We start from the raw sequence: 13,962 nt of genomic DNA, 5'->3' as shown, positions 1-13,962 counted from the left end.
ATTTGAATCAAACAGCAAACCACAACACAGCATCATGGATGGTGAGCTTCTAATTTTTTAATGATTTCGGGCTTTTATTTAATTAAATTTTTTTTTTTACTGTTTTACTTTCAAGACGTTTTGCTAAACCTTTTACAATAAGTTATTGAGTTATATTTATTAGCCTATTACATTTAATCTTTTCTTAAAATAATCAGATTATTTTACTTTACTATTTACTCTGCTATAATAAATGATTAATTAATTGCTATTAACTTTAAACACTTAAACATAATTAAGTTCTATTTTTGTTTGCTTAAAAACAGCTTTTTTTAAAGATAATTTAGAACACTGTTTATTTGAAAAATATTGGAAATGAATTAAATTATATTCAAAAAGTATTTCAAGAAATATTTTTTCTTGCAATTTTAAATGACATATATTTTTACATAAAAACATTTGCAGCTGCCTCAAAAATAATTTGACCATTTTTGACACAGAGTTCAAACTTCGAAGTATCGACCTGCAACAGGTGCAAAACCAGATCCGGCACAAGACCGACGGTCTGAGTTCCAGCACTCTGGTTCTGCGGAGAGGACAGGCCTTTACAGTGACAATCAACTATGATGGACGACCATTCGATCCACTGAAGGAAAAACTGATCTTCCGAATTGTTCTAGGTATGTTTGTGCATTTGTGTGTGAGGGGTTTAGGTTTTGCCTACATTTTATGGGGACCAAATGTCCTCACAAGGAGAGTAAAACCTGACATTTTTTTTTTATTTTGTATAATTTTACAGCAATATATGCAAATGTAAAAGTACCCACTCCTCTCTCCTCACCGCAGGTCCGCTGTCTGTGGAGGTCCCGGTCTCCAGGCTCGGACATTCCTCTCTGACTCAATGGAGCGCTGTTCTGGAGAGGAGCATCCCGGACCCGACTGGACCCCATGGTCTATGGGTATCACTGTCCAGCCCTGCGTCTGCTTCTGTCGGTGTCTACACACTTCAGATGAGAGTCGAGACCCGTTTGACTGTGAGAACACATCTGCTTGGCCAGTTCACGCTCCTCTGCAACCCCTGGTGCCCAGGTGAGTGCTGTCTGTGTGTCCATACAAAACCGAATCAATGCCTTGATAGTAGGCTGTTACTTGGTAGTGGTCGAGTGGTTTTTGCTGCTATCATTCTAATATGCTGATTTGCTGTACTGCTTGCTTCATATTTTTGTTGAAACATTTTGTGACACATCTTATTTTTCAGGATTCTTTGATGAATAGAAAGTTCAAAAGAGCAGCGTTTATTTGAAATCTAAATATTTTGTAATGCCATACTGTCACTTTTGAACAGTTTAATACATCCTTGCTGAATAAAAGTAGAAATAAAAAGAAAAGAAAAAAGTTTTGAATGGTAGTGTAATTATACATTGCTTTTGCTGCTATTTCATACGCTGCTAAAATCACGGTAATGCATAGCCTCTTATCACTTACTGCTTCCATTTTTTGTCTTTACACAAAGATCACCAATAAAACAAACAAACGGTTGTGTTTATCTGCAGCTGATTCAGTGTTCCTGCAGTCAGAGGATCTGAGGACTGAATATGTCAGGAGTGATATCGGCCTGCTGTTTAAAGGCAGCCTCGGGAACATCGTCTCCAGACCCTGGTCGTTTGATCAGGTGAGATGTTTGACCATTGACTGACAGCTCAGCACTGAAAAAATGCTCTAATGATGATAAAGGAGTGTTAATGGGAAACTGGTCAAATGACTACAGCGGTGGTGTCAGCCCTTCAAAGTGGTCCGGCAGCGCAGATATTCTCAGGAAGTGGGCAGAAACACAATTCAATCCTGTGAAATACGGACAGTGCTGGGTGTTTGCTGCTGTCATGTGTACAGGTGGGACAAATAGAAGTCAATACATTCAAAAGTTTGGGGTCAGAGCAATTTTTTTTTCTTTTTCTTTTTGAAAGAATGCTTTAAATTGATCAAAAGTGACAGTAAAGCCATTTATAATGTTACAAAAGATTTGTGTTTCAAATAAATTCTGTTCTTTTGAACTCTCTGTTCATCAAAGAATCCTGAAAAATAAAATGTATCACAGTTTCTACAAAAATATTCAGCAGCACGACTGTGAAATGTTTCAGAAATGTTCAGTGTATTAGAATGATTTCTGAAGGATCGTGTGACACTGAAGACTGGAGTAATTATGCTGAAAATTCAGATTTGATCACAGTAATGAATTATAATTTACAATATATTCAAATAGAAAAATGTTATTTAAAAATTGTAATAATATTTCACAATATTGCTGTTTACAGTGTTTTTGATCAAATAATTGGTGAGCATACTGTAAGAGACTTCTTAAAAAAAATCTTACTGACCCCAATCTTTTAAATGGTAGTGTGTGTGTGTGTGTGCTTTAAAGGGTTAATTTTCTTAAAAATCTCACATCTTCTTTGCTGTGAAACACAAAAGGAGCTCTTTTTCATACAGTGAAAGTGAATGGTGATTTATTATACCACACTCAAAAAAGGCCAATTTCTTGTGGTGTTTCATGGACTGAACAAAAATAATCACAAATAATAAAATTAAAAAACCACAATGACTATGTGGTAATTTAATTGGTGCTGTTGATGTTCAATATTAAATGCATTTGTTTGTGTGATAGTAATGAGAGCCCTTGGCATTCCGACTCGAGTCGTCACCAACTTCAACTCCGCTCACGACACAAACAGAAATATAGTGATTGAGGAATATTACAGTGAGATGGGGGAAAAATTGCCCATCGGCAGGGATAGCATCTGGTAAGTTATGCTAAAATCCATATTTGATCCAAAATACAGTGAAAACAGTAATATAGTGTCATATTATTACAATTTAATATAACTGTTTTCTAGGTGAATATATGTTAAAATGTAATTTATTCCATTCTAATATGCTGATTTGCTGCTCAAGAAACATTTCTGATTATTATCAATGTTGAAAACATTTGTGCTGCTTCATATATTTGTGGAAACTGTGATATATTTTATTTTTCAGGATTCTTTGATGAATAGAAAGTTCAAAAGAACAGCATTTTTTTGTAACACTATAAATGCCTTTTGATCAATTTAATGCAGAAGCAGAATAAAACTATTCTTTCTTATGAATTTTTTAATCTTTCGTACTTTAATGTTTTTCCTTATGCTTCAGTAAATACGTCTGCATCATCATTAGGCTACAGTATACAAATAATCATGATCTGATTGCATTAAAAAGGAACAATTCATTGTTTCAGGATTTTTAATCTGTCAGAATGTGAGCTAAAAGTGTTTGGCCTTTTTTCAGGAACTTCCACGTGTGGGTGGAGAGTTGGATGAAGAGGCCTGATCTGGGTCGAGGTTATGACGGATGGCAGGTTCTCGACCCCACGCCACAAGAGAAGAGCGCAGGTCGGTCATTACAGCTATTTTTACAAGGCTTATGCACATGGAAAACTCATGTGTTTTTTTATTCCTGCTGAAAAGACCAGTTTCTTACAGGCTGGTTTATGCTGGTTAGTACTGGTCTGGTGGGCCAGTTTAGTTGTGGGCTTTGTTCCAAAACCTAGTGAGCTGCCTACATAGCATGCCATTTGTTTTATCCAAAGCATGCTATTTTTTGAGGGATTTGATGATAATCATGCTTAAACATCAATATTCTGTCACAGAAATGTTCCGCTGTGGCCCTGCTGCTGTTAAAGCCATTTATCATCAGAAGGTGGATGCACAATATGATGTGCCGTTCATTTACGCAGCAGTGAATGCGAATGTGCATACAGTAATCGTCAGAGATGGGAAAGTGTTAACAACCAGCATTGATAAAAACAGAGTTGGAGCTCTGATCTGCACCAAACATCCAGGATCCATGCGTATGCAGGACATCACGTCTGAATACAAAACTGAGATGGGTAAGAGACAGAAAAATACAAAATACTTACCGTTAAATTACTGCTAGTTTTATACAAAAATCTCCTTCTTTCACATTTAGATGACAGCACAGTTCGTGCACTGAGCACTGATGGTAAGTCACCCTAGCTTTTCATTTTTTAAAGCTGACGTGTAATCCATCTGACTAGTATCAGAATCTGAAAAACAGTAATAACAATAATAATAAATAAATGAAAATATATGTATCTGTGTGTGTGTATGTATATATATATATATATATATATACACACACACATATATACAACAATAACTGAAGCAAACTGAGAAGGAAGAGTGACAAGACAAAACAGAGAGGAATAAAAAAACCTTTGCACCTACGTATATGATTTTGATAATATTTTTATGTAAATATATGTTTTTTAGATTTAAATATTGTTGTTTTTTATCTGCATTTAAAAAAAAAAAACTCTCTTCCAGCTCGCAGAGGTGAAGGTGCTACAGGAAGAGTGGGTAAGTTCTAGCATTTGGTTTTCCATTTCTTTGTGTGTTTGAGTACTATATGACTGAATGCAGTGATCAAACATTTCATTTAACATGTCCTTTCATGCAGCACCTCAGGGCCTTGCAGTTTCTCTCCAGCTTCTGAAAGCCCCTGTAGTTGGCGAAAACATTTCTTTCAACGTCACAATCACTAACAAAGTCGTTGTTCCGAAACTTCTGAGAAAACATGTGAACGCTCAGAACAAGGAGTACAACCGCAATCCCACTGGAACTTTCTGGGAGGCTCATGATGACGTGAAGATCGGCCCAAAAGAAAGTAAGAGTTCTGCAAACTATAGTGAACGGCAAAAATTACTTAAAATGAGCTTAAAATATATAACCAGAACTTTTGGTTTTTACAGCCAAACTTATTTTCTTTTTAAAAAATAAAGCCTTACAAGGTAGCAAAACATAAAAGAAACATGAATGGATGTATGGGTTAAAAGGGGTGGATTTAAATACCCCATAAAATCTTAAAGGGATAGTTCACCCAATAATGAAAATTACCACATGATTTACTCACCCTTTCAGACAAATACAATTAGAGTTCAATTTAAAAAAAATATCATCTGTCTATCTATCTATCTATCTATCTATCTATCTATCTATAAAAGAGTTATATAAAAAAAAATATATATAAAGGCCCTTGAAGAGAAGCTGGATGTCACTCACATGCATTTTGTTGAGATCACATGACCAAAATATAGCCTACTACTGTCTGAAATGTTCATCATGGAATACTGCATACTGTTCATTTACTATTTTTTTAAATAGTGGACAGTCTATATTGTGCAGTAAGCTAATATTCCTTTCTGAACACAGCCAGTATGCATAACACATTTCGTCTACTTCCAAGTCTTACAGTGTAAAAACACCCATGTGGATATTATTGGACCATATGATTTTGAATGCCAAAAGGTGGCGAACTGACTCATTAGGAATTGCTCAGTCAAATCCATGATCCCTGTTTCTTGTACTCCACCAGCTGTGACTATAAAACATGAGATCTCCTTCAACGACTACATGCTGACGGAGGCTGCGGAGGATTCTCTGGTTAACCTGGCTGTGGTTATTGAGGATGTGAAGTCTCAGGAGAGAGTGCTGGCTTCAGAGGAGTTCAACATCCGCAGCCCTTCCCTCAATATACAGGTATATGCTGGCCCAATTCATGTTGCCATTTAATGCTGATGTTTAAAAAAGTCAGCATGACTTCACCAATCAGTTCCCAAAGGACAAAATAGAGTCCCATCCTTGAATGGGTTGAGAATGCAGTTAGTAAGATGAAATGACAAGACATTTGTTTAGTTACAAATTAAACCATTTTCAGATTGTTTTTAAGATCTACTTAATAAAGACATGCATCAATTCAAAACCATAGATCCTATGTGGGAAAGATTGTGGTAACACTTTACTTGAAACCTTTATATATAATTCATTATAAACATATTTTTATTGCATCAATTATGTCTTGTAATGCACCTTATGATGCATTGCATGATCTTATCAATAACTGTAACCACAGTTAATTGCATCATAACATTTCTCTATTCATTGTTACAACTTTGAAAGTATAATGCATTAAAACTAATTTCTATGGAAGCCCGTTTTCACCACGGGATAAATATTTTATGTGTTACTTCATCGCTGGCTTCAGAGGAGTTCAACATCCGCAGCCCTTCCCTCAATATACAGGTATATGCTGGCCCAATTCATGTTGCCATTTAATGCTGATGTTTAAAAAAGTCAGCATGACTTCACCAATCAGTTCCCAAAGGACAAAATAGAGTCCCATCCTTGAATGGGTTGAGAATGCAGTTAGTAAGATGAAATGACAAAACATTTGTTTAGTTACAAATTAAACCATTTTCAGATTGTTTTTAAGATCTAATTTATAAAGACATGCATCAATTCAAACCATAGATCCTATGTGGGAAAGATTGTGGTAACACTTTACTTGAGACCTTTATATATAATTCATTATAAACATATTTTTATTGCATCAATTATGTCTTGTAATGCACCTTATGATGCATTGCATGATCTTATCAATAACCGTAACCACAGTTAATTACATCATAATATTTCTCTATTCATTGTTACAACTTTGAACGTGTAATGCATTAAAACGAATTTCTATGGAAGCCCGTTTTCACCACGGGATAAATATTTTATAGTTACTTCATATCTTACAATTCTCACTTTCTTCTCAGAATTATAAGTTTGTATCTCACAGTTCAGGGTTTATATCTCATAATTCTGTTCCGATATCACAAATAATTGTCAAATATTAAAATGCATGTTAATTTTGGTTACAATTATTTATGGAAATGTATCATGCATTACAACATACAAATGTTGTATAAAATGCATTATACATGAAGGCTTCATGTATAAATTGTTATCAATATTTTTTTTGCATTTTTTTCTTCCAGGTTCAGAATGAGTATGTGGTCATCAACACGCAGCAAGTGGCCACAGTGACCTTCACCAACCCGTTCAGCATTGCAGTGAGCGGTGAACTGACTGTAGCCTGTTCAGGACTTCAGGAGAAAGTTCAAACAAGGTATATGAAGTGTTTCATTTCTGAGCGATCACCAAATGAATACACAACATAATCATACAAGTAAATGACTGACAAATCAGAATGTTTAGAAAGGGTCAGTCATATACTTTTCAGAAGAATCAACCTACGAATGTCTCCGCATAATTAGCTTGATTGAGTATTTTAATATATTTAAAAAATGACACATCCATATTCATCCATTTCTATCCACACCCATTTCCCACATCTGCCAACTCCTTTCCAAATTTATCAAAGCAAGTACCACAGTGACTCCACTACACTACAGTACAGTAAAGCTATATTATCCATCACTGTAATTAAAAAATCATACAAGTAAATGACTGACAAATCAGAATGTTTAGAAAGGGTCAGTCATATACTTTTCAGAAGAATCAACCTACGAATGTCTCCGCATAATTAGCTTGATTGAGTATTTTAATATATTTAAAAAATGACACATCCATATTCATCCATTTCTATCCACACCCATTTCCCACATCTGCCAACTCCTTTCCAAATTTATCAAAGCAAGTACCACAGTGACTCCAGTTTTTTTTTTCCACTACAGTACAGTAAAGCTATATTATCCATCACTGTAATTAAAAAGTATTTAAAAAACAATAGAAAAATTCTTACGGTTTAAGATAGATCCCATACTCATTTTGATTTGACAGCAGTAACAGTATTTTAGCAGAAACTATGGTTACTGTGATTAATTTTTGTTCACATACCTGAAGAGTGAGTCTGTGTGAACAAGTCGCTGATGGGCGTCAAACAGTTGAGTTCATTCAGATGTATGTGTACACAGGGAGGGTGTACACAGTGTACAGCTGTGTCTATTAAAATTTATGCACTTGTCCGCCAGCATTTCTGAATCACAGGTCCTTTCAGTTTCTGTGTGTATGCGTATCGCAGAATCTCTAGTGTAAGTTTATTTGTGTTTAAACTGTAGATTTGCCCCAGTATATAGGCCTACAAATGAACCTCTGTGTAAACCACTAACCCTAAACATGAGCAGCAGTGATAGTGATGCTTGTAACAGTAAAAATGATGCTGGCATGTTGTTGCTCCCTAAATGTCCTGTTCCTTATATTTCAGGCTTACAATCCAGCCTCGAGAAACCATGAGGATGCCCATTAATTTCACACCCAGGATGGCGGGTGCCAAGATGCTTTACGCTAGCTTAGTGTTGATGAATCCTCCCACCGTCCTGCACGGATTCAAGACCATCAATGTTCAAGCATCTTAGAGTCAAACACCTTTAGAAAGAATTGTGAACCCTCAGCATGAAGTACTATTTAATGCTCTTCTAATACATCGTCAGTCTTTTTCTAAAATACGTATAATGTGTCCAACACTTTTCAACAAGTCAGTATTAGAAATGTTTTCCTCCAGTAAGTTTGCACTCACTGAAGCTGAGGGTCTCTGATGTGAACGAGTCTGCCCTCTGCTGGGAAATGCATGTGAACAGATCGCAAACAAGTGTAACACATGGACATGTTAAGAAAAAATACTTTATTTTCTGGCTAAATAATCTTGAATATACAGTTCAGAGTGAATCAAGTCAAAAAATATTTTTACAGTGATATATATACAGTGTTAAAAAAAAACAGAAAGCAATAACGGTGTTTCAGAGGCTAGTTTAGTAAAAAAGACCACTTGAGTGCTTCTGCAACTTTGGACACTTTTTTTTGTCCCAGGGGTTAGTAACTTTTTTTACTTTTATTTATTTATTTAGTTAGTTAGTTAGTGACATTCAAATTAAAACTGTCCTGGAAACCTTTTACAGTGCCCCATTGTCTTAGTGTTAAAATATGAACCAAAACTAAAAACAAAAACAAAAAATTTTGATCTCATTTTACAGTAAATCTTAAAACACTCTCACATTCTTAATCTATATGAGAAATAGTAACAGTGATGGTAATACCACAAACTAAGGCAAATACACGGCAAAAAGTTTAAGAGTTTTTGCTTAAAATGAGAAAAAATATCTGCCAAATGGGCAAGAAAAAAATTATTTTCCTATTCCCCCTTTAAATTATTATTATTAGTATTATTATTATTGCTACTATTTATTTATGTATTTATTTTTACCTTGTTGCAAAGGCAAAAACTAACCAAATTTTGATACCTTTTTTCAGAAAAAGGAGAGATTGTCTAATGCTATTACCAAGTAAATGTATCTTTATTTAAGAATGTTTAGATATTGTTACTGGAAAACCTGTGAAAAAATCATAAGCAATTAAATACTTTTTGCAAACTGTTCCACGACTGTAGTCTTCTCTGTGTTCTTGGTGTTGTTGTGTTCTCCTCTGACAGCAGATGCAGCATTTATTGATCCGTCTAATGGAGGAGTAACAGAACACAGTTCAGTGCTGCAGTTCTATTGTGTTCCAGTCTCTGCAGAACTGACAAACCCTCTAGAAAGCATCAGTCTCTAACAGAAAACAACAGCAGCAAACTCACAGTTTATAATGACAGTAACCTGTAAACTGAACATGAACTATAGAAATACAAAGCATGATGATTTTTGAGCTGTGTGGCCATTTGTACCAGGAGAGAAGAAGATATGCTGTTATGAATGTTTCCTAAAACACAGAGAGACATATAGAGGCAAATTCAAACCATTTCAGTAAAATGTTCTAAATAACAGTTTTAACTGACAGTTCTTAATGACGAGCCAATTCAAACTATAATAAGAAGGAATAAAATACTATTTGGTGGTTGTTGTATGTGAAACTGCTGTGATATTAATCTTCCGTTCATATGTCCGAACATGAACTATAGAAATACAAAGCGTTATGATGTTTCAGCTGTGTGGCCATTTGTACCGGGAGAGAAGAAGATATGCTGTTATGAATGTTTCCTAAAACACAGAGAGACATATAGAGGCAAATTCAAACCATTTCAGTAAAATGTTCTAAATAACAGTTTTGACAGTTCTTAATGACGAGCTAATTCAAACTATAATAAGAAGGAATAAAATACTGTTTGGTGGTTGTTGTATGTGAACCTGCTGTGATATTAATCACCCGTTCATATGTCTAAATTCGGTCAGTCGAATCGAGGCACATCTTCAGCATTCGCAACTAACAATTTCATCATCATCTTCACACGCTCCAAACTCATGCAGCTGTGTGTGATCTGTGAGATTTCATCATGACAGATCTTCCATGTAAAGTTATATGCAAATATATGAGCACACGCCCACACACATGCACAAACAATGCGTATGTCATCTTTTTGTAATGTGCTGTCATGTTTCTGTGCTATATTTACTGTAGCTGACACTGCAGTCTAAACAAAAAGATCAAAACATCAGAACAGAACAAACCTGACATTCTGGAGAATACCATTTTTTTTCAGCTGTGGCCTTATGGTAAGCGTACATGTTTCAACACATTTAAAATATCTACATAGACAACATTTACATATTTGGGAAACACTTTTATTCTTACAGTGCATTTGTGTCTTGCCTGGGAATTGAACTTATGACTTTGGATATGGTTCTACTTACATACAAACACTAACATTAACTTATCACTGACATTAACTTAAGAAGAAGATACCTTCTTTTAGTCAAATTTTGATGCAGTACCATTATCATTTACAGGAAAGGCAATTACAGAATGCGTTAAGTAAAAAATATCCATCCAAGATCGTAGATGAAATAAGAATCAATGTTAGATCTGATCACCGAATAGTGAAAAGTATTAACAAAAGTTGAAGTTGCCTGTTATGCATTTTAATGTTTATTATTAAAGCAATGTGTTGTCAGTTTTGCAACATGCTAAGGTCAAGCTCTGTTAATTAAAATTAATTGGGAACTGAGTAACATGTATACACTTCTATGTACATACTTGAAATTTAATTTACTTTTGCGATCTTTTATTTCTGAGCAATACTTCTGTAATCATTTTATGACTTACTTGGGTGTTGCGACTCTCCTCTGTCTACAGTACATTTTCCAAATTTTCCAAAATAATTTAGAATTAATGTAATAAGTATGACTCTTTTTGTCATGATTTTAAACTTTGACATTTTTGTCATAATTTCGATTTATCTCATAATTATGACTCAATATCATAATTGAAATTGTCATAATTTTGATTTCTATGTCCGTTGTCATTTTATCTCTTTTACCTCACCATGACTTTTTTTTGTCATAATTATGAACAGTCATTTTGACTTTTATGTCATAATTTAAACTTTTTGTAATAAAGTTGACTTATAACTTAATATCTCATAATTTCGATCTATGTTACTTAGCATCTCATTATTTAGACCGTGTCGTATTTATGAATTTTAAAATGCAATTGACTTTAATGTCATAATGTAAAATTTTTGTAATATTTTTTTACATAATTATGACTTAGTATCTCATAATTTAGACTTTTTGTCATAAGTATGACTTTTGTCATAATAATGATATGTTAATTAGGAGTCATAATAATGACTTATGTTAAAATTTAAACTTTTTGTAATAATTTCAGCTGCTCTAATTTTGTCATAATTATGACTTTTATGTCATAATTTAAACTTTTTAGGACATAATTTCAGCCTTTTATCTAATAAATATGACATTTATCCCTTAATTATGATTTGCCAAATCATGTTTTTTTTTCTTATGTGGCAGAAATGGGCTTCTGTAGTCTCCAGTGCAGTTTGCAAGAGTGTTTGTGTGGTGAATCGAGTTCTCTTATGACGTTTTGTGTTTTAGTATGCTGTCTTTGTAGGCAGCAGGCAGCAAGTCTCCTCTTGTTTCCATCCAGAGGAAAGACAGAACGACTTGAGCTGTAATTTAATGTAAGCATTCATTTAACCACAGGCGCTCACAGTCACTTTAGTTGTATCTGACATCACATGCATTCATGTTAAAATGCATTATGATTTTTTTTCCATACCTCATGGTAATTAAGGGCTCAAATTGGAACGGCTCCTGGAGCTCAATGTAGGACACAGCAGGCAAATGCACTAAAGGTGATAGCTCAACTATTTTTAAATATGAATAGAAATGTTCTTGTTGACTATCTGGTACCCATTATGTAAAGATTCAGCTTGCATGCACCAGCCGAGCAACTACCATTGAGAAAAACAAGCATGCATGCAGATCTCTCTCCAGGTGTTCCAGACCTCTGGCTCCCCCTGTGGTTGCTCTTCTGTAGTGCACTGAGGATGCAGATGTGTGCGGGCTGAAGGACGCTCCAGGTGCTAGTGATGGATGTCATGGCTAATTTTAAACACCGTGAACTAAATCACCACAGTCACCATCTCTCACGCTGCTGGAAGTGGAGCACAGTTCGACCATTTACAGAGCACCTGGACTGCACTACATTACCTTTATAACACACACAGATTTTCAATTTCCAGAATTTTTTTTCATATCATTACTCCATATGTACTAAAATCAAACAAGGCAACACCAATTAATCTATAGCATGCAATAAACATGAATGAACATCAAAAGGTTTCTTGTTTCAACTGTGAAAGTTGTCAGTACACACCATTTTTCAAGTTCAAGTCCACCTATATTAATCTACTCTCCTGTCTGGTGTGTTTGTCGAATGAAATGGCAGATTCGGCCTTATCATTGGTCAGATCGCCTGTCAATCAACCTCCTGGTGAAGGGTCAATTACACTATATTTGAACTCTGTTTGAAGGACACGTCACTACGACATTTCTCCTTGTTGATAACAAAAGAGTAAAATCATCCCATTTTTCCCATCATATGTGAGGTGTTTGCCATGTAATCACAGCCTGTAGTCCTGGAGTTTTTTTTTTCTTTAGTTGGTCCTCTGTGTTGCCTGATTGAAATTCTCTCTGACAGTTTCACACGGGTCAAAATGAACCCACCTTTGCCTGGTAATGGTCATTCCCATGAGAGATCCAGTCCTCCTCTATCAGCACTGATGAAGCCAGACGTGTGTGTGTGTGTCCTGCTCGACACAAGGCCTGTACATCTGGGATAAAGGAGGAAAAGAAGGAGAACTGGTTATAATGCACGAGTTTTAGTGCAGCTCAATTGACCAGAACTGTGCTTCTCAAAAGCATTGTCATTGATGATCTCTACAATACAATCACAGTTTTACAGAATGTCTACTTTTCTAATTTTCTGCTTATTATTTACTTCTATTACGTTACATATTTGTGCATCAGGAACACAAGCAAACTGACATAAAATATGCTTTTATTGACCCTTTTATTGATTTTTATTGTGATTGGTGTGAAATACATAATTTTTTCAAATGAACAGAAATGTATTGCCCTAAAAATAAAATTAAATAAAATAAAATCCTATGTACTATTTACAACACTCTTTATTTCGCTAATTATTTGAATCTTGTATAGTTGCTCAGAATCCTTTTCTAATTGGACAATCTCTTGGTTATTATTTGAGTGTTTGAAAAGAAAGTTAAAATAGCTGAAAACTTTGAAATGTGATACGCTTTACTTCATCTAAACTTTTTCTAAACATAAGCCTCATTAATTGAGAGACTAATTGGCAAAATGTATTTTTGAAAAAATGTACAATGTAAAAATCATATAAAGGCAAAAGGTGGACAAAAAGTCACTTTCCCTAAAACAATTTTTTTTTTTTAAATGCATGTCCATTTGTCAGCTACAAATATACTTTATACACTAGTACATTTATGCTCTGATGTTTACACACAGCAGCTCATTAAAAAGTGTTCATATTGTATAAGTGGCAATAACAAAGCAAACTGTGAATGCCAAATGTCAAATTGTCATGTCATATCTCCAGAAACAACAAGTACAAAACACACACACACACACACAGACACACACTCACACTCACACTCACACACACACACACACACATGCAATTTTTAATGGAAATGCTAAAGTGCATTAAGAAATTATGTTTACATTTCACTGGCACTTAAAGATAATAAACATCCAATTAGATAAAATTAGCCTTTTATTAAAACTCCAAGTTGATGTGAAAAAAATCTGAG

The 13,962-nt window shown here is 34.7% G+C and overlaps 1 protein-coding gene across 1 annotated transcript; it reads left to right on the top strand.

Annotated features, from left to right (window-relative positions):
• Positions 1 to 8,940, top strand: LOC107752866 (protein-glutamine gamma-glutamyltransferase 5-like). The gene is made up of 14 exons (XM_016568937.1): positions 1 to 41; positions 480 to 659; positions 826 to 1,068; positions 1,533 to 1,651; positions 1,701 to 1,869; positions 2,642 to 2,777; positions 3,301 to 3,404; positions 3,662 to 3,901; positions 3,982 to 4,014; positions 4,359 to 4,391; positions 4,492 to 4,698; positions 5,407 to 5,570; positions 6,854 to 6,984; positions 8,083 to 8,940. The coding sequence occupies exons 1-14, from the start codon at positions 35 to 37 to the stop codon at positions 8,231 to 8,233; spliced, it is 1,917 nt and encodes a 638-aa protein (XP_016424423.1). The 5' UTR covers positions 1 to 34; the 3' UTR covers positions 8,234 to 8,940.
• Positions 8,941 to 13,962: the final 5,022 nt, after the last annotated feature.

Source organism: Sinocyclocheilus rhinocerous, unplaced genomic scaffold (assembly GCF_001515625.1).
Source record: "Sinocyclocheilus rhinocerous isolate Xijiao unplaced genomic scaffold, SAMN03320098_v1.1 scaffold291, whole genome shotgun sequence".
Lineage (NCBI taxonomy): Eukaryota > Metazoa > Chordata > Actinopteri > Cypriniformes > Cyprinidae > Sinocyclocheilus > Sinocyclocheilus rhinocerous.
The sequence above is the reverse complement of the archived record's forward strand: the minus strand, read 5'-3'. Positions and strand labels throughout refer to the sequence as shown.